We start from the raw sequence: 23,511 nt of genomic DNA, 5'->3' as shown, positions 1-23,511 counted from the left end.
GATACTTAGTATCCCTGGGTTACTAGAGCCAGAGATCTTCTGTGCGATTGTGCAAATAACCAATGTTTCAGGTCAGTGGCTAAACTGAAAAAATGTAAAAAATTGAATTTGTTTCAGGTTGTGCCAGAGTGAAATATTTTTGGTGAAACGCGTCAAAAAAGTGTTTGTTTTCCATTAACTGAAATATTTTCTTTTGATTTTGCATTTTTAAAAATGTTTTTGTGTTTAAAAATATCAGTGTGGGAAATTCCAAAGTGTAATTTTTTTTTATTTTAGAATGAAAAGTCCAAACGTTTCATTTCAGAATGAAACAAGCCATTTCAATGTTCCTGGTTGATGAGGATACTGTAAGAGCTTTAGCCCGATCCCTAAACACTCTTGTAAGATTTCAATGTTGCTAATTACCAGTGTGATCATAAACAAATCATTTAGAGATCCAGGATTACGCCCAGAACCTTCCAAAGACACATCTGAAATCTTGCAAGAGTGTTTAGGGATCGGGGTAAAGCTCTTACAGTATCCTCATTACATTCTGAGGCACACTGGAAAGAGTTCTGGGATAATGCTAATGTCCCAAACATACATCTGATTGCCAACCCCACAGGAGAACTCCCACGCTCCAACCTACCATGGAAACAATAGTCTGTATTGAACCATTTCTGAACTTTGCATAGCAGATGCTGTCATCTTTTACAGCCCTGCCAAGATGAGAGACAATGCACAATGTAACTGTGCACACTAGTCACAAACTACAGACTGTATTGTAAATCTGTGCCCACTTGGATCATTTGCTGTGGCATGTCAGTCTTCTATCAAACCACTTGTGAAACTACTCACTGACTCCCTATTCTGGGCTTAGGTTATTTGAACATTGCTACTCACCTCTCTTGCCAGGGGAAAGGAAAATTGTCTCAACGCTTTAGAAAAAGTGTAAGTGATCCCGTTGTTGTATTGGGATTTCCATAAAATTTAGACCACATCGTTTGTTGTCATCATTACAGCAGGATCCATACAGTGTAGAACTATAGTGTAGTATATAGTGTAGAGCCCATATAGTGTAGAACTGGAGCCACTTATTGACAGAACCAGTTTTGGAGTCCTTTTAATGTTTTAAAAGACGGTCGATAGCTTTTTCCCTTGCAAAGATAACCTTGAAAATTTGAACCGGTTGTGCACAATTGGAGTACGAGGATTGACAAGAATATGCAGCTGGGCTCAATTCTGCCACAGGAAGTTGGAGGTGACTTAAAGATCCCCCCCCCCCCCCCCCATCTATACGCTGGTTATGTAAAATGTGTCAGTGATGTTTGGAGTATATCCCTGGGCTGATAGCAGCAATTGTTTCCCAACATGCTCCAAAATGATAAAACTGACTTCATTTGGTAAAGTATTCAGCATTCTCTGAGTACACTCTGTATAGCAATGATCTTTTGCATCTCCCCTCTGTAGTTCTAGCTCCACACAGGCAATTTACTGTGTAGTCCCTGTAGTTCTAAGACAGCTGCTCCAGCAATGCATGAGGAAATGAAGAGTGGCCAAGCTGCTGCAGTCCAACTCTTGCGTCATTAGTGCCTGCCTGCCCAGCTGTCAACCAAAGTTTGAAGAGCTCATACTGAGAGGGAGCTGGAGCTCTGTTCTTCCACACACTAGCGTTGGTGAGATTCATCTGCTACTCACCACAACATGTAGGGGAGGTTTCCCACATGCATTGGACACCTGCCTGCATCAAGAAGTAAAGAGGATCATTTTCTCCAACTGACCACACCCTGTCCACAGAATGTAACTCCTCTCCATACCCATCCAGCCCCTTCTCAGAGAACAGGACAACTTAGCTGTCACCACTGCTGTAAAAGCTGCAGCACAACATGTCTGCACCCGCCTTTCCCCCAGCATGCTGTGAGGGAGTGCAACAGAGCATAGTGGGTTGCAAGGTACTGGGCCTAATGCTAGGGTTGGAAGGTTGTATTGATTTGGGGGAAGAGGGGGGAGGATGGATTCCATGAAGTAGAAAATATGTAAAATTCATCAGGTTTTGTCAGGACTTTGTGCAAGGGAGGTTGAGATTGATGGATTTGTGTTAAGGGGAGTATTTTGCCCAGGGAATGTCACATGTATCACTGTCAGAGAGTGAACATTTCAGGGAGTTCTTCATTAAATCCTTGGCAGCACATTCTTGGACCAATACTCAATTCAGAGACAGGGAAACATGATTATCATGTTACAACTGTGCAATCCCATCCATTAGGAGAAGTTCCTTCTTATTTCCCATATCCTAGTAACTCACTCCTTGAAGTAGGAGGTTTAATTAGTCTTCTGCTTCTTAATCTGAGCATTCATGGCTACAAAATGGTTATAAAATGGCCATTGGCTTAACTGAACGTGATGGGTTTTCATAGCAAAATTGTATTAGTTATAGTGTGATTTCAAGGAAGCAGCTGTTCTATATTTTGATTGACTTGGTCCAGTGGAATTGCATCATTTGTATAGCCACAGAAAATGCAGATCGGACTTCTTGCAGTTTAACAGCAGGCTTATGCTATGAAAGCCCTCAGACATATGCAAATTAACATGCATTGATTCACTCTGAGCCTTTGATTTGAATGCACCCCAAAACTCAAAGGAAACAAAAAACAAAACAACCCACACCCAAACCCTGGAGATTTTCATCAGATTTTAATGTAAGCCATAATAAACTCAGGTTAATTCAATTTTTTTGTCACACTTGCTTTAGTTAAGTGTTCCTAATATTTTATCAAAAGGAATCTCACAAATAAATCACACCCTTTTAGCCAGTAGTAGCTCTTACAGTAAAAGGCGGGGAGATAGGTGCATGTTTGTGGAAAGGAGTGGGAAAGGGTTTAGAGAATCAATTTGCTCTCCCTTTAAACAACACCACTTCTCACTATCAGGTTGCAAGGTTTATAAATGATAGCAAGCTCTCAACGAACTGTGACTGAGTTAGGAGTTTGTAAGCAACATTTCACAAAGCTCTAATACAGATCTCATAGTTTTCTTACTGAAACGCAGTGTCGGCCATGAAAACACAAACCACACACCATTCTGATGCTAACCACAGAGATAGCAGTCCCCCAATTAAATCTGAAATTCACAAGAGTGGGCCTGATGTAGCAGAGCAGGGCTGTTCCATACTCTAGCTAGATTAGTGCAAAGGATCCATAGGACAGCCTCAATCTCTCCCCCCAGGAAGGCCTGCCATCTTGGGGAGATTCTTGACCATCACCCCAATGGCTGCAGGGACCATTCCAAAAGAAAAGTAGCATGTGCCAGACATGGATTGGTGCTCCAGCAATTCTTCACCCTTTTAGTGGTTTTCAGGATAGCGCAGGGACTGTAACAGAATAGGCAAGAGACCAGCTACATTCCTTCTGTCCATGGTTAGTGCCCAATTTGGGCCCATGTTATCATATGAATTATTATTGTCTTTAACACATGTGTGCTGTCTAGTGCTCCCTTTTCTAAGCATTCAATCCAGATCCTTGTGGGGCTATGGAGTGGTAGGAACAGGAGTAGTGCTGGGAGGCTGCCAATGGTGCTGCAGCCAGAAAATACTGAAGGGGAAACTCCTAAGGAACCTGGATGGAAAACCATTGATGTGGGAAGCAGCTCACAAGCTCAGTGGGAAGGGGAAGACTGGGGAGGAGAAGCAAGAAAGGCAGCTGGAGAGGCAGGAAGAGGAAAGAATCCAGGCTAAGCGCAATGGGGCCTGCCCCATCACAGTTCACTCACCCACAATAGTTGAGGTAGTGGATTCCTTACCCATTTATCACACACACAAGCTTCTCCATGCAAAATTCAACAGCAGTGAATTCCATCACAAATGCACTGGATTGTCTAAGTCAGTATGAGCCAAATGGTACCATCTGCTTTGTAGCTCTTATTAAACCATGCAGTATAGTCTTCAGACCATCATTTGTATAAATGCCATATTCACCTGTACTTTTCTGAGATGCAATAATCTTTTCTTTCCAAACTGGCAATGGGGTTGGAACAGTACAGAATTCAGCTCTGGATACTAATTACAGTAAAATTCCAATTGTCCGGCACTCAGTGGTCCGGCACTCCTGATAGTCCGGCACCAACTGGAACCCGGAAGTGCTCCAGCCAACCAGACAATTGGAGCTCCTGTGAGCCTCATGCATGCTCATGGGCTGGGAAAGGCAAAGAAAGGAGAGGGGAAGGGGATTATACACCTGTGACAGATCTGCTGGGACCCACACTGTGGCCGGCCAGGAGGTGGGGTTGGCAGGGAACGGCACGGCAAGGGGCGAACCTTCCACCATTTTGCAGGGAGGCGGGGGGAAGCCCTGTGGGACCAACCCAGCAGCACCCCAGCTGCTCTGTCCCACCGCTTCCCCAAGTCCACCGCGGCTGAAATTGACGAGCGGTGGACTTAGGGAAGCAGTGGGCAGAGCAGCTGGGGTGCTGCTGGGTTGCTCCCGCAGTGCTCTGCCCCGCCGCTTCCCCAAGTCTGCCGCTGCCGCTTGCAGCCCCAGCTGGCCTGTTGCCGGTAGCTGCGCGGGGTTTCCCCCGCCTTCCTGCAAAACGCCGGAGGGTTTGCCCCTCGCCGTGCCGTTCCCTACCAACCCCCTTCCTCCCCCCGACCCGTCACAGCCCGCCCGCCGAAGTATCTCCTGATAATCCAGCATATTTGATAATCCGGCACCGCCTGGGTCCCAAAGATGCCGGATTATCGGAAGTCTACTATAGTAATATTGCATCATACCAAATATTAGGAGCTAGTTCAATACTGTGACAGGACACACATGACCAGAAATATTTTGTTACAAAGGTATATGACTATTTTCAGGGAGCTGCTGTTTTAGTTTGGCAACTGACCCTTATTTGAAAGGCTCAGGGGTTGGACAATGAGTCCGGACTGTCCTATAGATGGAGAATTGAGATAGAGAATATGAATTTTCAATATAAATTGCAAATATTATTTCAATGCAGTGGAGCTTTTTTTTTTTCTTTTTTGCACGTCTGTCAGTATCCAGTTCTGACCTGCATTGTTTTAAAAGTGGTTTGGAACCAATCAAAGAAGCAGGATTTCTAAATGTCACTGTATAATGCAGAGCAATTGCCATCGCTGAATGAACTTATGTTACCTCGCCCACATGCCTACAATTTCTTGGAATTGTAATTTTTCGCAAGTCATATTTCCCTAGCAGTTGAGTCAAGTATCCAAAGGAAAAGGCTTCTGACTTATGTTCCTAATTCAAATGAAACATCATTGTGACAGCTACAGTCACAGAAGTCCCTATGGCAGTTTCATAGGCCAGCTGAAATCAAAGTAAATGATTCTGACTTTAATTTGAAGCTTTTACCTGACATAAAAACAACTGTTTAGGGTAAGAATTTGCACGTAACAGGTTTCTTAGTGGATTAGAATTAGCTATGCTTCTTCTATTCATTTTAATTGAGTAACTTTGATCTATCTGTTTTAAGTAGCAACCACTTAATAAAAACACTTTTGTTTATTATCAGGTTCAGTGTAAATAATTGTTACCTGGGGGGAACAACCACTGTGCATATCTCTCTCAGTGATAAAGCGGGCTTTACCTTATGAGCTCTCCCAATGTAAAACTTTTATTCAGAGTAAGAAGGATTTATTTGATGCTTTGATCGCTTTTGGGGATTGGTTTCCTGGGTGCTGTGCCTTAAAACTGCAACTCCCAGAGCCAAACTGGTTCAGTGTCTGTGTTGTTCTGCAGGGGGGCGGTAACCCCAAATCTGTGCCTTGTCTAGGGAAGACCAGAGGATCTGGCCCAGCAGGACAGGATGGTGGGGAGCCTCTGAGAGCAAGATGGCAGGCATCAGTGGTGTGATCTGTACACTGGTGAACAATCTGAAGTGGACTTCTGTGACCACACCCCATTATAGGCATGCCCAATTGTGCGCCTCACTTTCCACTGGAAGCACTACAAAGAGGGCACCAGCAGGATGAAAACTTCTTGTGCTTGAACAGGAGTCAAACTTAACCCTTAAGTTCCATGCAAACAGCGCTGTTGCAATCAGTGGTGCTGCAGGAGTGTTCTCAGGCACAGCATCAAAACTGCTGTATTTCAATCCTACTCCTAGGAAAATACATACGGCTAAGCTACAGCCACCTGAAAAAACATCCCTGGAAATCTCTCTTTCCAAGCCTTGATGTGATGCTCATTTGGTCTTGCAAAATGTCATCCGTTGCATAGCATGCCTCCAGCTTAGTGCCTGATGCAGTTCTGTTTAGATCCCAAGGACCTAGATGGCATTGTATCTCCAGCTAAGGAGACAGAAGCCATACACTAGAAATCATATTTTTGGTGGGAAGGGGAAGAGTAGGCACATAGATGTAGTTCAAGAAGCTGAGTAATCTGAACATGAGCAAACCAGTATGCTGTATTTATTTGCTCTGCTATCTATTTACACAGAACAGCATGTCTATTCCGCACAGTCACTGTGAAAGTCCAAATTCTGCCTGGCGTTTACATGGGGGGAAATGTGGCAAGGACCTTTCTCCTTCTGTCCTGCCCCTGCACAGTGTGTGTAAGAACTAAGCAAAATTGCAATCCGTGCACTCAGGAGAGTGCACAGTTCCCCTAAGGGGATGGGGCAAGATCCATGGTAGCACCAAATGGACAGGCATAGAGCAAGAGGAGTGAGGGGCACCATATGGAAGATGTAGTATTGTATGTGCTTTCATGTGTGCACATGAATTCTGAGAGGTATCCTGTCTCCTGGGAGCAGAATGCCTCTTACTGCTCACCTGGAGCATTTGGTTTGCTCCAGTGCAACAACACTTATAACTGGTGGTACAGCTGAAGCAAATCTTTCATGTGGACAAGGCATAAGAAAGAGATGCAGAGAAAAACCATTAATAAGTAAATGGTTGTTTAGTTATTTGCTTAGTTTTTTTCCCCCACTATGATCACCAACCAGCAGAATGGTGACCCCATTATTGTTTGGGGATGTATTCCAATTGCTCTTCCTGCCAGTTTTATAGAGTTCCAGTTGTGGGCCATGATTGATGTCCATGTTTAATTAGTTGCTGTCTTCATTTCAAGTAGCTGATTGATTGAAAGCATTTGCCAGCCTGTGTTTGATTACCCTACATAGTGTGTCATGTTAAGAGAGGTCTGCTCTATCTCCAGACATTGTTTCCTACTGAGCCTAGGTAGTAGAGAGGATTTTTTTCCTTGCTGTTTCTCATGTAAGACTTGTGCTAACTAAGGTAACATAGTGTTATTAGTTTCCTTTCCAAAATGATTTAAAAAAAAAGCTGCGTCTAGACTGGCATGATTTTGCGGAAATACTTTTAACAGAAAAGTTTTTCTGTTAAAAGTATTTCCGCAAAAGTGCGTCTAGATTGGCACGGACGCTTTTGCCAAAAAGTGCTTTTGCGCAAAAGCATCCGTGGCTAGTCTAGATGCGATTTTGCGCAAGAAAGCCCCGATCGCCATTTTAGCCATCGGGCCTTTTTTGCGCAAAACAGTTCTTCCCTGTCTACACTGGCCCTCTTGTGCACGTATTCTTGAGCAAGAAGGCTTTTTCCCGAGAAGGGGCATGAAAGTATTTGCACAAGAAGCACTGATTTTGTACATTACAAAGTCAGTGCTCTTGAGCAAATTCAAGCGGCCAGTGTAGATAGCTGGCAAGTTTTTGCGCAAAAGCACCTGCTTTTGCGCAAAATCTTGCCAGTCTAGACGCACCCAAAGAGTAAAGGAGTAATGCAGTATAGGATGGCAATAAAATAATTTTGCTTTAATCTTCTTCTGTTGGTTTTAAAATTGATGAGAGATAGAAGCCAGGAACAAACCAGCTGTCTGCATGATTTACTGGAGGGAAATTAAACTCCCAAGGAGAAGCCTAGGGACATTTTGCAGGCTTTATAAATGTTACTCATTGTGACTATTAACCTTAGTCACAGTGAATCAATATGAGCAATGATACAGCAAAGGTGAGACATATTGTTGAAAGCTACTGTTTCGTAGTACAGTAAAACTCCAATTGTCTGGCATCCAGTGGTCCAGCAGTCCCGATAGTCCGGCACCAACTGGAACCTGGAAGTGTTCCGGTCAGATGGACAATTGGAGCTGCTCCGCGCAGCTTCCCCAAGTCTGCTGGTGCTGCTTCTGAAACTGACAAGAGGCGGACTTGGGGAAGCTGCAGAACAGAGCAGCTGGGGTGCTGCCGGGCGCCGACCAGGGGGGTGAGGGGCGGCGCTGCGAGACCAACCCGGCAGCACCCCAGCTGCTCTGCCCACCCTTCCCCAAGTCCGCCGCTGGTCAGTTTCAGCACCAGCGGACTTGGGGAAGCCTGGGGCAGAACAGCTGGGGTGCTGCCGGGTTGGTTCCGCAGCACAGCCCCTCACCAGTACCCAGTTTGCCCCACACTGCGCCGTTCCACCCCCGACCTCCTCCCTGACCCATCACAGCCCCCCTGCCAGAGTACTTCCTGATACTCCGGCATATCCGATAATCCGGCATCCCTTGGGTCCCAAAGGTGCCAGATTATCGGAAGTCTACTGTACTAGTTTCAAACAGTTTGCTGACTGCTAAAGAAACCTGGGAGTAATGAACACTGAAGAGATACCTAGTTAAAAGGCAGAAGTATTTTCCAGCAGGTTCAAAACTCTCTCTTTTTTTTTTTTTTTTGGATCACTGTGTGCTTGGCTCTGCTTCTAGGTGTTGCAGCCTCCTCTCTGAGAATGCCAGATGTGATAGGAAATTCACTGATCTTTTTTATGAAAGGTTGCCATAACCTTCTGCAGAATGCAGCCACTGATCAAAGCCGGTACCGAGAAGAATCTAAGATGCTGTGTTTTACATTCACGAAATCTCCTCAGTTGGATTGTGGTTTTTCAGGGTATCAAATCCTACAAGCTCATCTTTATTCAGGTCAGCCTTTGAATTTAACCCAGTATAAAGGGATTCCAGACAGCAATTGAACTGCAAATGGCCTCTAAAGGTTTAACTGTATGAAGATGGGGTGCACAGAAAAGAGGTGGTTTTGACTGTACAAGGGTTCATGAGTAATGAAAGAATGTGCAGGGGCTGGAGAATTCCTTTTCTTGCAGTTAAGCAAAGCAGAATTCCAGTCCCATGGTGGTCCTCAGGTCTGTCAGCTCATAGCTCCTCTCTAATAGCTACAGGAGATTTGTTAGAGGGAGCCTTATTTAACAGAAGAGGTGGGCTGTGAATCTTGACAACTTAGGCTTCAACTCTCCCTTTCAAAGAGGTTGAAAAGAGGAAGGGAAGATGAAACCCAAGTTTATCAGAGATGAGGAACTTCCAGCTACGGTGTTGGAGAACAGAAGTGGCTTACAGATCAGTGCAGTTCAATTGGCTTTTCTTGGTGGAGATCAGTTGTGTTATGATGCATACAAGGAATAACTCTTTCTGTATTTAATTTTAAAATTCTGGAAAAAATGCCCTATGCCTAGGATACTTAGAGAGAATTTCTGGGAGACAGACAGGAAAAGATGGTTGTGGTTGTTTAGCCAGCAGTTTCCTAAAAATAAGAGACTATTGGGATAACATTTTAACACAGGAACATTTTTTAATGTTTCTTCTACAAAAAATCATAAATAGCCATCCAACAATGACTTGGAAACTGCAATTGTTGTCTGAAAAGTCAGTGTGCCAAATTCTGCAGCCTAAGTCTAATCATTACAGTTTGAACTAGGATTCCCAATTGTGTGCCACTCACTAAACAACCTCAGCTTAGAATCACAACAGATGCCTTCCATTATTTGAGATGGGGATGCAGTATTACCTATTATTAAGGATGCCTTACGCTTCCTAATATCAAACCACTGTGTTCAGTTGCTCATAACTTTACCAAACTTTCACTATTCAGGATAAACTTTTTCCTGGTGAATGTCTGCCTCTGGCTGAATTTTATTTTTTGGGAAAGTTTCAAGCCAAAATGCTTCAGCTATTTCCATGAATGAATTTACAGAAAACTATATCATTTAGCATAAACTGGTAACCTTTAATGTGAGAAGTTCTAAACTCTCCCTCTCCCCCCCACTCCCCTTTGGAGCAAGTACTTGACATTAGACAAGCAGGAAGCTTTTGTGTCAGTTTCCATGAAAATCCACATAAATTATCAGTCTTTGAAAATCCATCACTCACACATGTTCAGTGGAGAGGTTTTATAGTTTGAGCAGCTAAAATCGCCAAAGATTCTGTCTGTGCTGAGCATGCTCCCTGTACTTGTATCTCAAGGAGATTGGGCCATGCATAGGCCACAAACTGAAAAGCAGGGAGCCTGTCTCTGGTAAATGCAATGCCCCATCTTCTGGCCTAAGGCAGAGTAGAGAACCCTGTCTAATTTAAATACTTTAGCAGTCAATAGCCAGACCTGGGATGCGGGGGAGGGGTGGAGTAGACTGAGATGTAGGGTCTGGGGCTGGAGTGGGGAGTAGGGAGGATAGTGGGACTGAAGGCTAGCAGACAGGAAGAAGGTAGCTGGGCCTGAGTGCCAAAGGTGGAAATGGGAGGGTGGGGGAAGATGCTGCAGCTGGGGTAGGGGATAGATATCAGAGACAGAGCCATGGGGAAGCCTGGAACTGTCAAGACTGGGATTGGAAAATCCTGTGCAGGGGAAACAGCTCTAACAAGGAGCCAGGGTGGGAGAGGACAACTGGCAAAGAGAGCGAGACGAGTAGCCCAGTGAGGTGAGGAGGCTGACAGTGGAGTGGGAAACTGAAACTGGCAGAGGGATCAGTGAGTAGACAACGAGGAGAGTGGGCAGGGAGAGAAACAGCTTAGAAATTCTGGGAGGGGAGGAATGGAGACTGGTGGGGCTCCCCCACTGATTTGTCAGAGAGCACTGCTGGCTGTTCCCCTACATCAGGGAGTGTGGTAAAGTGCACAGTTTGCTACATTCCTCCCTCTGGCTGGGAAGTGCAGGGGGCAGACAAACCTGGGACCTTCCCTAGCCATTGGACTTGCACCCCTCCTCCGGCTGTGCCTGATGCAGCAGCCATGCAGAGGGACCTTTCATCTGGCCGGAAGGTGCTGCAATGAGAGAGGGCTGGGTACTCCTCCCTCCCCAGGGCAGCCTGCACACTGAACCCCTCATCCCCAGCTCCACCCCAGAGCAATGATTTAAATGAAACATGAACATTTTCATTTCATTTTCCAAAAAACACAAATTAATTGAGTTAATTACCCAAACAATGGCAGGTAAATCTTCTAGTAATGAATCATATAATCACCGGGGGAATTTCTATCTTCCTTTTGCAGCACTCAGCATTTCCCAGTCTTATACAGAGATGAAAAAATAAAACAAATCCCTTGCAGTAAGGGACTTTTGGCAACTTGAGGGGAGGGGAGGGGGAATGGGCAGAATGGTCTGTGCCCACTAAAGACACTGTCCTATGGAGCTTGAAATGCAACACAAAATTCCTGCTATAAATTGTGATACATTGTCCGTGTCCTGCAATTAAAGTACTGTTCACAGCATCCTTGGTTACATACACAGCCCTCTGGGGTGACAAAGCTGCTAGTTGCACGCAGAAAATATACATCTGACATCTGAACAGCACCAGAAGGTTACAACGTGATCCTGCATATCTATATTTCCTCTCCATGTAGCTTCTTAGGTCCATTTACTCCTTTCTCTACTGCATAATAAAAGAGACGATCTTACCCAAGAGGAGCAACTGGAAAGTGATTAAACTACCAAGATGAGAGGCCAAGGTGCCATCATAGAAATTTTTCTACAATGTCTTTGGTCAGACAAATAGTAGAAGTGCTATAGATATGAGTCTTGCAAATTAGGCTGAATTAATCAAATGACATTTTCGCTACCTAATGGCTAGGAAACTATGAATTACATTAAACATCATTACATTAAATACTTTCTATTTTTAGGAAATTCATCTGTAGTAAATGCCAATAATACCAAAAACTTTATCTTAAACAGTAAAATATCTAAAAACTTAAAGGTGCGTACTACACAACCACAAATAACTCTTTTCATAAAAAAGAGACAAATATTCCCAGTATGAGAAAGCAGAGAAATTAACTTGTGTTTTATCAAGTGGTAAGTAAAGTCTACTTGAAACAGAGATCTTTTTTTAGAGTGACTTATGTTACCTCTTCATGTTAGTGCTGGAGTGTAATTGGTATTATACTGCAGTAACACACTATGGACAAACTATGACTGACAGTGCAGCCCAATGTCACCCATTAAAGCTGTACATATATTGAAATACTGTATGACAATGCCATCATAGTACACATTATATGCAGAAAAGCCATTAAGGATAAGCCTTAGCATTTAGTCTTGGGAAAGCATATACTGTTGCAAAATTCAATGGAAGATGTTTTACTCGCATAACAATTGGACTAACAATGTATTGAATCAACATTCTGTGCTGTATCTGCATAAAAAGTTCTCATCATATCTTTTACTTCCATTGTGTACTCAGTCACATATAAGTTTAATATCTAATTAGAAACTGTTCTCTGATTAAAAATCATTTATATCAATCAAGGTACAAAGGAGATGAATAGACTGACCATACTAGTCTTCACTGTTTCAAATTACAGATTGTTCATTCTGTAAACTAAAACTTTATCAGAAAGAGTCAGCGGGACTAGTTATTTGTCATTTTCAAATACACACCATGCACTAATGATAACTGTCATTCTTGTAATCTCTTGGATCTCTGCATTTGTGTGTGCAAACCAGCCTCTTGAAACAAAGATCAAAATTCAGTGTGTTTTATGGACTAGTGTGTAGTCATTGCTTAGCAAAGGGAGAAGTTCTCTGAAGTAAGAACAAGAAAGTTAAGTGGTGCTGTACCATACAGTAAAAAAGGCCAACAATTTGCTAATGTCTCAGGAGCACACACTGGATTCACTGTGATTTGGAAATCCTGCAAATTAAGAATCCTATTTGACACTTTGTATCCTTTGTAAATTATGGTCTGGGAGTATTTACATTTTCTGAAAAGGTCAGATTTGAAAGTGCCCCATTTATCCCATTTAGATGCAAACTGAATCCTGGTCATTATGCTGTATTTGTCACTGCAAAGGTTAAAAACCTGTGTAAAGCCTTTAAACAACAGTGAGAAGAGACATTGAGCAGAGGCAAATTATTGAACAAGTGTTTCAGAGGAAATCTTTTTATACTTTGTAAGTAATTCTCTAGACAATATACTAATACAAAGTGAAAGGGAGAGCCTATTTTTATACAAAAATATAATTTTCCTGGTTTTCAAGGTTTTTTTTTATTTTTAAAACCAATATTAAAGGATTTATATAAAGCAGAAACTTTAGAAATGGCAAAAGGGCAAAACTATAAAACAATTATGGATTAAACTATTTAGTACAGAATATTTCCTCCCTGCTTGCTGGATATCTGAGTAACTGAACAACAATAATTCCCATCACCAAACAGGTAAACAAACAAAACCAAAAAATTATGTAGATGCCACCACCACTTCATACAATGCAACCCATGTATTCTCAGACAATTGAGATTAATTGCTATATTAGCAAATTAAAGCCCACCTACCTTCACAGGTCCATACTCATAATCGGATGCCTGCAGCAGATGCAGAACAGACACCATGAAAACATTCAAGGTTGCCCACGGTTTGTACATTCTGATGTTTAAGATCCACAGATTACAGTGCAGTCGATATCATGCAGCTGGAAGGTTCTGTTCCGAAATGCATTTCTTGCAACAATTTAAAAAAAGAAAAGTTTCCAGAATTTCAGTTGTAAATCCAAACAGAATATGCACGTGAGAAAGTAAATAACTGTTCTCTCGTCCAACACAATTATAATTCACCTAGACAATGTCATTTCCTAGACTGTTCTTTAGATACATTTGAAAGAAAATTTTAAGGATTTGCTTGGTTTTAGATGATACTCTTACAAGTAACCAGGTACAGATTCACATTAATAGTATTAAAAGATCTCCCATCTGGATTCACAAAGGGACTCAATTCATTTGTGGTCCAGAAAATTTAAAAATATGCTTTATTCTGTGCTCTGCGTTACAGCTGCCTTTTAAGATGGTAGTATAACGGCCAATGTTTTCAGCTACAGAGAGCTGTAATCCAACTCTGTATTAAAACTTTTTTCACAACCCTCGTGGAAGCTTGCAGAAGCATGTGTCTTAAATCTGATACAGACTTTGGCAGAAGCAGAGTCAAACTTTGGCTCTAATCCCATTCTGTCCCTACCAATAGCATAGCAGTTTTTAAACTAACTGATGCAATCTAGACTGCCATTATTTTAAAAAGATTACCTGAAACATGAAACTTCAGCACACGTTCTTACACAGCACACATATTACAATAGCTAGTTCTTTTATTTAAAGAACATACCCTTTTATATCTTCTGGGCTCTAAGATTTGCTTAAAGGGGTTTCACAAAGGAAAGTGAATAGTTTAAACAAATAGTTTTCTTTAAAGAGACCTTAGGAAGCAATAGATTTAAAATGAGTAAGTCTTTTTATTGCAGCAAAAGAGAAATATATTTTTGAACAACAAAACAAAAAGGATTTAATGCATTTTCTACACACATACACTGGCCTGATCTAGTAATTTTTATGTAGATGAATAGTTCCACTGAAGGCAACAGGACAATTTATATGTGAAAAGACTGCATGATCAGACTACAAGATGTAAATATGAACTAGCCAGCTAAATTCTTAATATGCAGATCATTGGTTTCCGATCTTTGACTTCCAAGTGGCAGCTCTCTCAAATCCATTTTTTGCATTTCTGTAATCATCAATGGTTTGTATAATTTCTTCCTGAGTATTCATCACGAATGGCCCTAGGAAGGAAAATAACTTTAATCCAAAGCTTTCCGCTGTGATATGTTAAGGGGAATCAATAGGCTTTCTATAGATCCTTTGCCAAAGGGGCAATTTTACCCTATATAGTGGAGTTTCCCACTAAATTATAATAAATTAATTAACTAATAATTTTAATTCATATGCTATTTAATCTAAAATATTTTAAACTCAAATGACTCATTTAACACTTGGCTTCTCTTCTCTCCTTCCCATATTGCTATCCACCCCAAGTACGGCATGACCCGGTTTGATTTATTGTAAACTTCCATTTGGAGGCACTACTTCAGTGTGTTTTAATGTGGGGAGGCAATGCATCTTAGCGGATAGAGCATTAGACTGGTACTTGGGAAACCTGGGATTTCTTCCTAGTTTGGCAACCCGGGGTATGTCACTGCACTTCTCTATGCTTCAGTTTCTTCATCTGTAAAATGGGGAGAATGATAGTGAAGTCCTTGGGTATGAGAGCTATTGCTGAAAAGTGCAATACTAACAGCTAGGTACACTTGAACCTCTTTAATCCAGCAACCCTGGGATTAAAGATTTTGCTGGGCCAGGGAGGGTGCTGTGGATCTGAGCATGAGAAGGTGGAGGTGAGGTGCTAATCTGCCATCTCACTCCTGGGGACACAGTGGTTCCACGCTCCCCACCACTCCCAGGCACCGCCCCCTCTGCCGCTATGGGAGTGGTGGGGAAAAGCCTCTGTTTGCTGTCGTTCCCCCAGCTGGGAGAGAGGGGAAGAGGCAGCATGGAGAGCTGCCTTCTCCTCTATACAATGGGTGTTCCCGGAATAGGGACACCTGGAGTACACAGGTTTAAGTGTATTAGCAGCCGTGCAGGAAATCTCAACAGTATCTCTGTAAGATCTCTGGCCTGTATTACACAGGAGGTTGGAGTGGATGATCACCATGCTACCTTCTAGTGTTAAATTAATAGATTCCATCATATTTACAAAATGAAATCAACTGCTGCAGTTACAGACAATTATATTTAGACTCCCTTTACAGAACCTGACTCAAAGCCGATTTAAGTCAAAAGAAGGTCTCTTGTTGACTTTAACGGGATTTTAATCCAACTTTAAAGATCTTAATGAACGCAGGACACACAGAGTCAATGGAAGTATAGAAAAACTCGAACTTAACTGGCTTCCTAGGAAACAGCTTGCTCCTACTATCTGCTCCTATGGGTCCCAATTTTCCCCCTACCCACTGCACCATGTCCTGACTCACATCTCCCTCATTTTTCCAGGATACAAATGTCGGCCATTGCTGTCATATCTGAGCACTTCCCACGTCCTCTGCCCCCCACCAAAATCAATAGCAATAACAAAGATCCTAATGGATTTTATGGAGGTTTTTTTAGGGTTCATGTTGTTTTTTAAATGTTTCAAGCAAACATAGATGGGGAACATGTTAAAAGTGAAAAGTATAGTACTTTAAAAATATAGTACAGGCAGTCCCCGGGTTACATGGATCCGACTTACATCGGATCCCTACTTACAAACGGGGTGAGGCAACCCCGCACTAGCTGCTTCCCCCCAGCAGACCAGGGAGATGCGAAGCTAGCGCCCCCCCCCCCAGCAGACCAGGGAGATGCGAAGCTAGCGCCCCCCCCCCCCCCCAGCAGACCAGGGAGATGCAGAGCGGCTTTTCTCAGCAGACACCTCAGCTTGAGAATAAAGGACTGAGGGAAGTGAGGTGTGGGAGAATAAAACTGAGCTCTGGAGAAATGTTTGGCTAGAGTTTCCCCTACAATATGTACCGACTTACATACAAATTCAACTTAAGAACAAACCTACAGTCCCTATCTTGTACGTAACCTGGGGACTGCCTGTATATGTTATTTTTAGAATACAAAGAATATACCGTTAGTACAACAGTACTATCTCATATTAAAACAAACTGGCCGGGGAATATGGGAAGCACTGATTTTCATTTTCAATCACTATATTTTTGATGAAAAAGAATATAACAGGCTCCAAAAACTGGTAGTTGTGGGAGATGGTCTTCATCCTTTTAATTCTTTCTGCTTGTTTACAAGGCAAAACCATCAACTGACCAGTGGCTTGTTGATTAGAAATACTTACCATGTTGTACCACAGATTCCTTAATTGGCTCACCAGCGACTAAGACAAAATGGCTTATTTCAGGACCCTAAATTGATAAATAGAATCTATTAAATAGCAACATATATTTAGATTATATTTAAAGAGACATTTTACAGACTGTCACCTGTACTGGCATTTTATGGGGAAAAATGCTAATCAGTATCAGGACAGGCTGAGCATAAGCAACTAATCCTGACTAGCTCTGGAGCAGAGCATGTGGCTCAATTAATTCATCAGACCCAGCTGGGGAAGAGCAGAGTGATGTGGGAACTTGGAGACTCAGCTGTGACTGGCCCCAGAAAGAAAGGATGGCAGAGCAGGAAGAAGCTGGGAAAGGTCAATCCTCCTCCTTCCAACCACCTTCTGGCATTTGGCCTGGAGGTAGACTGGGAATAAGTATCCAGTCTGAGGAGAACCAGTCTAGGAAAGGACTCTAGGGAAGAAACCTTGAGTGAGGGAGAAGGCCAATAATGTCGCAGTGAACATGGTGGAAAGGTAGCTCCGGAGCAGCAAAGGTGGTTCTTTGGACTAGAGACTGCTTCTGTTCCCCCTTAGTCCCAAGAACCATCCAGCAGCAGACCTACCTCCCCTCACAGAGGCCATGTCCAGTAGCAGAGCCACTGCTGCATTGTGCCATGGCAGGCCTCATGGGAGCACATGAAAGGGATGGGGTCACACAGACAAAACAAGGAACAAAAAGTTTTCCTCTGGTATTAAATTCTTTCTGTATAATATCTGCCCACATGTATACTTTAGGGTTAAAATTCAGGTGCCAAAATAAATTCCTTTCAGTTATTTAACAACATCTTATGCACAAGGACAGGTCCAGACGAACATTTCCACATGCCAGACAAAACAAAAAAGGAGAAACACTGGAAACAAAAATCATCTTAAGCCAAAGAAATGTAGCAAAACATTCAAGCCATAATTCTGTGAAGCCTGCTCACAGTAGTCCATCGAAGCCAATGGGACTACTCACATGAAAAAGGATTTGTGGAATCAGGCCCTAGATTATCACCAATTAAACTGGTAGTTTCAGGCTGCAACAATAAAATATGAGCTCAATAAAAGCAGTTAATTAACCTTGACCTCAAAATAACATATGACTTCATCACATTTTTTGCATTTGAAACCATTAGTTACAGGATTCTGCACCAATTCAAGTTTTTGTGGTTAGTAAACTTCAAGAAGCTAACATAATTCCCAGCTAAAATCATTAAGCAAGTATTTGTAAGTTGATCCTATGAGGGGATCTGCACATTCCTTATAACTAATCCACACACAGAAGATCTTTTGTTCTACTTACAATTACAAGGAAAAAAGAAAAGTTGGGTTGATTATCTCAAGTGTCTCAAATAAGGACCTAATTTAGATTTAATAAGATAATAATATGACAACAATTAAATGCTGATTTTAGGTTTATCAGTGAACAGACAGACACACATTATTAAACTTTTGAAAGATGGTTTTAGTAAAAAAAAATTGCTGTTAATATCATGGCGATTGCAACCAGAAATTATATATATAATTAATATAATCAAACAACTAATTTAGGCCCTGATCCTGAATGCAGGGAGAGAAATGAGGTGATGTGGCAGCACACAAGGATCTATCAGCACCAAGAGTGTTTCCGAATCAGGGCCTTTGATATCTGTTCATCGATAGCACATCAGAATGATGATAACCATGAATTCAGTGTTCAGTGTCCACATAAGTCCAGTTTATGCACTAAAGCCTAGCCCAGAACAGGAGGCAGTGCAGGTCCCACACATCCCAACAGGAAGATTCAGGGAGGAGAACTGGCAGAAAAAAAAATAATGAAACTGTAGAATACTTAGACATTTTTCCAACAGCTCTCTTTATAGGAGACATTGTGCACAAATCTCCTGGAGATAAAAACGGCTGTGCCGACCCTCATTTCACATTTATATTACAGGCGCACCAAAATGCTATGTCTACACATCAGCGTTAAATAATGTAGTGCGTGTCTACACAGCAAGCTTGTTACTTTGAAATAATCAGCTTCTTACTCCGACTCCTGTAACTCCTGTATGAGGAGTAAGGGAAATCAGGGGAAGAGTGCTGTGTAGACAGCGACAAAAGTTGAAATAAGCTCTTTTGACTTAAACTATGTAATTATCGTAGCTCAGGTTCTGTAGCTTATTTTGAGTTTAGTTCTGTTGTGTAGAAGTGCCCAGAGAGATTTTCCTGAGGCTCAAGCCCCCATTATGCTAGGTGCTATACGTACATATTCAAGGAGATGGTCTCTACACTTAAGAGGGTGCAACATCCCATCTATGGCGAGTCAGATCTGCTTCCTCTTGTGGTGGAATGGTGTTCAAAAATGTTGCCTCCTCTCTACCCTTTTGATGCAAGTCATACCCTTAAGAGCACCAGCCAGGACAGCAACAGCTATAAAGAACTGTGATTTCTTGCTACGCAAGAGATAAAAGAAAATGGAAGCAAATTGTGTTCTTCCTCCTTTGCACGTTTGTACATGCACTAACTTGTGATCCTCAATACGTGTTTATGTTACATGTAGTTAGAACACAGCTGAGATGTTTACCAAATATTAACTACAATGTGGTGCAATCAATCCACAACTTCTCTTTTGCTTAATTCAGGGATGGGGAACTTTTTTCGGGTCAGGGGCCACTGACCCACAGAAAAATCAGGGGCTGACACAAGTGAGATGCCAAAACAAACAAACAAACAAACAAACAAACAAACAAACAAACAGTCTCTGATGTGGCCCCTGACTGAGGAGAAAGACACTCCCCACATTCAGAGATTAGGGGGGGCCTAAGCTAGTAGATTTTGTGTGCTCCAGCCCCATGGGCGGAACAATGGAGGGACTGCAGCATTAGTGCAGGCTCCCCTATTCTGGAGAGAGCCCCAAGCATCTGGGGCCAGATCTAGGCAAGCCAGGGGCCACATCCGACCCCTGGGCCTTTGGCTCCCCCACCTCTGGTTTAACCTGTCATTTTTAATGCCCTCAAATGTTATAAAACAGAATGAACCCCCTCACTTTTGACTGTCTAAGAGGATATCTAAGAGGAAATCTAACATAAAAAAGGACGGAAAAGAAAAAATATAGAATATGGGGTTAAAAAAGTTAAGGTCTGAACAAGAGGAAAAAAAGGAGACACAGGTTTTGGTGGAGGGAATTCCACATCCAATGGCCACTATAGCAAAGGCGCTTCAGAGGGGATCTAGTCACATGCTGGAATATGACACACAGCTGTGAGGCATATGCTGTCAGAATGTAATTACCTGTCCAAATGAGAGTGATGGAGGAGGTAACAAATATAGCCACTAACAGTGTACAAACCAAGAACAATTGCAAGTCAATTTGACACTTCATAAGCAGTCAATGTGCAATAAGCAAGGAAAGCGTAACATGATCCCAGTGCCCTGAAGCAGTGAGCAAATGTAATGCTGTGTTCTGAAGTGACTGCAAGCAAAAGAGATGAACAGCTGGATGCTTCACAAGGAGGAAATTACAATAATAGAACCTCATTGTCTTAAAGACACGTACTGCTGTTGCAAAATTATCATGGGACATAAGGGCATAGACTGAAGCAATTGCACAATTGAATAAACACTTTTGGACCATGCCAAATACAGGATTTGTCAAGGAAAGGCAGCACCGCAAGTCGCATCAACATCCTTAACCTTGCTCTGTATTTATAAGTGATTCTTCTTACTCAGCAAGCAAGAGAATCCACATGGCTGCTTCTCGTCATGACTTCTGTATTGCTAATATTTCAGACTAAGTGGATATATTTGGCATTTATCTTATCCCTCAGTCAGAACACTGTTACATATTTCAGCAGGAAATAACATCAACAAAGTTGATATGTCATCAACTGTATACGAACGGCTTTTTACTGCAGTCATGTCCTTACAGATTACACAAATTTCTGCAGTGAGTCAATCTAAGTGGCTAATGATTTAGAGCCCACAGGATATGAATGAAATCTGACTGAACATTTCTCATCAATAAGTAGCCCCACGCAGCTGAACAGTTTTGGTAACACATTGTAGAATGGCTGCACGATGGGGGTGGAAGTCAGATTATATCCAAGTGGCAATTACATTTTTTGAGGATGATGGATTTTATAAAAGAAACAGAAGATGTAAGATTGGATTCCCCATGTGCATTTCAGACTTAGACCAGACCCTATCTTGTTCACATAAGCAAGGGGTCGACAGCCTTCAGCATGTGGCTCATCTATTCCACTGATGGGCCATGAGATAGCTCCCATTGGCTTACATTGACCATCCACAGGCATGATCCCCCCACGGCTAGTAGAAGATGCAGGGGGCCATCCCTGCAGATGGTCAATGTAAACAAAATAACTTGCAGCCTGCCAGCAGATTACTCTGAAGGGCTCTGTGCCGAAGGTTGCTGACTCCTAACATGACAAGTTGGTGGGACCACATGCATGAAGAAAGTGAACAGAAATCAGCCCAGCATGGTGGAACACAAAAAACTCTGATATCTGTGAACTCATCATAGTTACATAAACTGTAAGTGAAACATTGGTGTTTTTTGGTATTTGAATCAGCTATCGTGTGCTACAAAATTTCTGATAAGTGGCACAAAATACCTTGTCTCCAACTGACTGGCAAATAAGGTGGCCAGGATCCTGGTTTTTGAGCAGCAAGTCTGGTCAAAAAGTGGACCTGACAGTGCCTAGTGAAATCTACTGACCAGACATCCAAAGTCCAGTTTCTGAGGGCAAGAAAGGTGGGGAAGTGTGGAGTCATCTCCTGTGCCAGTCGCTACTCAGGTAGGGCCACCTCTGCTCCTATCTGCAACAGACATCTGCGGCTCCCAGCCCTAGCTCATTTATAAACTTTAGCGCCGTGTTGAGAGCATGAGTGCACTCACCTGAGTCAGCGCCTCCTGATCCACTGAGGGAGGGGGCAGAGAGGAGCAGTAAGTGATAGAGTAAGGCAAAAAGAGGACCAAAGGAAGGGTGGGGCTTCATGGAGAAGGAGGGTCAGGGCAGGAGCCGGGTCTCGGGGGAAGAGACAGGGCAGTGGTGAGGCCTGCGGGGGGAAAGGGAGCAGGAATGGGGCCTCACAGGAAAGCAGTGTCAAAGGGGAGATTCTAGCACTCGGGTTCAAGTGCCCAGTTTTTAAATATTACAGATTTGACAACTGTACTGGCAACATCCCAGGGCCTGTCTCAGTTGTGGTAAAGGTCCGTTCACACTGTGCTGTCAGAAAGAAAAGAGGCCCTAGAGTAAGCAGAAATGGCTGTTTGAGGCCCTGTTCCTAGCTGCTGATTGAGAAGGTGTGGCCTGAGTGTACTTTGACAATTATCTGCTTCCTATCACCCACAGGATAGGGTTGCCAGCCCAGAGTCCACTCCCGCACCCAAACCTCTAATAGGGCCTGCACCCTCCACCCCTGTCCCAGCTCTGAGTCCCTTCTACACCCCAAACCCTCATCCCTAGCCCCAGCCCAGAGCCTACAGCTTCATCTGGAGCCATCACCGCCCCCCAACATCCCAGTCTCCTACCAAAATCCAAACCCTTCCCTGAACCTTGAACCCTTCATATCTAACCTCACCTCAGGGCCCACACCTCAAGGCGGAGCGCTCTCCCCAAACCCATGCCCAAGCCTGGAGAAAGTGAGTGAGGGTGGGGGAAAGTGAGCAATGGAAGGAGACGGATGGAGCAAGCAGGGTGTGCCTCAAAGAATGGGCAGGGCAAAGGGCACGGCAAGGTGGTTCAGTTTTGTGAGATTAGAAATTTGGCAGCCCTACCACAGGAGACTGTGAAAAGCAGAGTGTAAACTGGAGCTGCTCTTAGCCTAACTTACACCAGCAGTCAGACAAGATTTTGCCAGGCCCTAGCATATAAGAAGTGCAAGGTGCTTTTTATTCTCCCCATATATCCCCCTTTCCATCTCTGCCCAAAATGCAGGACCTGAGGAACTGATGTTTGGATCCACTATGGAATTTAGGCACTTAAAAATCAGGGAACAAACTGTGAGCCACCAAGCTGAATTAAGTGCCTAGACTTCTTACATAACGAATGGGGAAAGATAGATGCCTCAGAATGTGATCCACAAAGTCAGCATGCTAGGCAGGGAGCCTTGTAAGCTAGCCAGTCAGAGAGATGCACAAGAGGGGTGTGTACTAAGCCCCATCCCTCTCACAGAGTTAGGTGCCTATGTCTGCTTCTGAACCACAAACTAGAGGAAGACATCAAACAGTCTGGTAGCGCTTTAAAGACTAACAAAACATGTAGATGATATCATGAGATTTCATGGGCACTGCCATCCCAAAGTGACCATGAAACTTCTTCAGATGACGGGTCATCTGAAGAAGTGGGCTGTGCCCACAAAAGCTCATGATACCATCTACATGTTTTGTTAGTCTATAAAGTGCTACCAGACCATTTGTTGTTTTTTATTTTTTTCCTGTTACAGACTAACTCGGTTACCCCTCTGGAACTAGAGGAAGACAGGCACTTCTTATCTAACAAACATGGGGGTGGGGGTGTCTATCCAATAGCTGTACTCAAAGACTGTCTAACTTTACCCAAGACAGCCAGGGAGTG

At 43.0% G+C, this 23,511-nt stretch overlaps 2 protein-coding genes across 8 annotated transcripts in view; both read right to left on the bottom strand.

Moving 5' to 3' along the window:
• The window catches only part of VEGFD (vascular endothelial growth factor D), a 40,957-nt gene extending 26,640 nt beyond the window's left edge, over positions 1-14,317 (bottom strand). Inside the window, exon 1 of the mRNA XM_014573467.3 lies at positions 13,534-14,317. Coding sequence (XP_014428953.1) covers positions 13,534-13,623 — 90 coding nt within the window. The 5' untranslated portion in view covers positions 13,624-14,317. The remainder of the gene's footprint in view (positions 1-13,533) is intronic.
• A 143-nt stretch (positions 14,318-14,460) lies between these two features.
• Positions 14,461-23,511, bottom strand: part of PIR (pirin) — an 81,443-nt gene continuing 72,392 nt past the window's right edge. For 6 of the 7 annotated variants that reach the window (XM_075914348.1, XM_075914341.1, XM_075914360.1 and 3 more), the window contains exons 9-10: positions 16,913-16,979; positions 14,461-14,807 (exon numbers count right to left, since the gene is read on the bottom strand). In XM_075914348.1, the coding sequence (XP_075770463.1) occupies positions 14,692-14,807; positions 16,913-16,979 (183 nt within the window). In that variant the 3' untranslated portion in view covers positions 14,461-14,691. Of the gene's footprint in view, positions 14,808-16,912; positions 16,980-17,912; positions 18,733-23,511 lie in introns of those variants that run through there. The other variant, XR_003089286.2, reaches the window with a different exon arrangement.

Source organism: Pelodiscus sinensis, chromosome 1 (assembly GCF_049634645.1).
Source record: "Pelodiscus sinensis isolate JC-2024 chromosome 1, ASM4963464v1, whole genome shotgun sequence".
In the NCBI taxonomy this organism is placed as follows: Eukaryota; Metazoa; Chordata; order Testudines; family Trionychidae; genus Pelodiscus; species Pelodiscus sinensis.
This window is presented reverse-complemented; position numbering and strand designations above follow the sequence as displayed.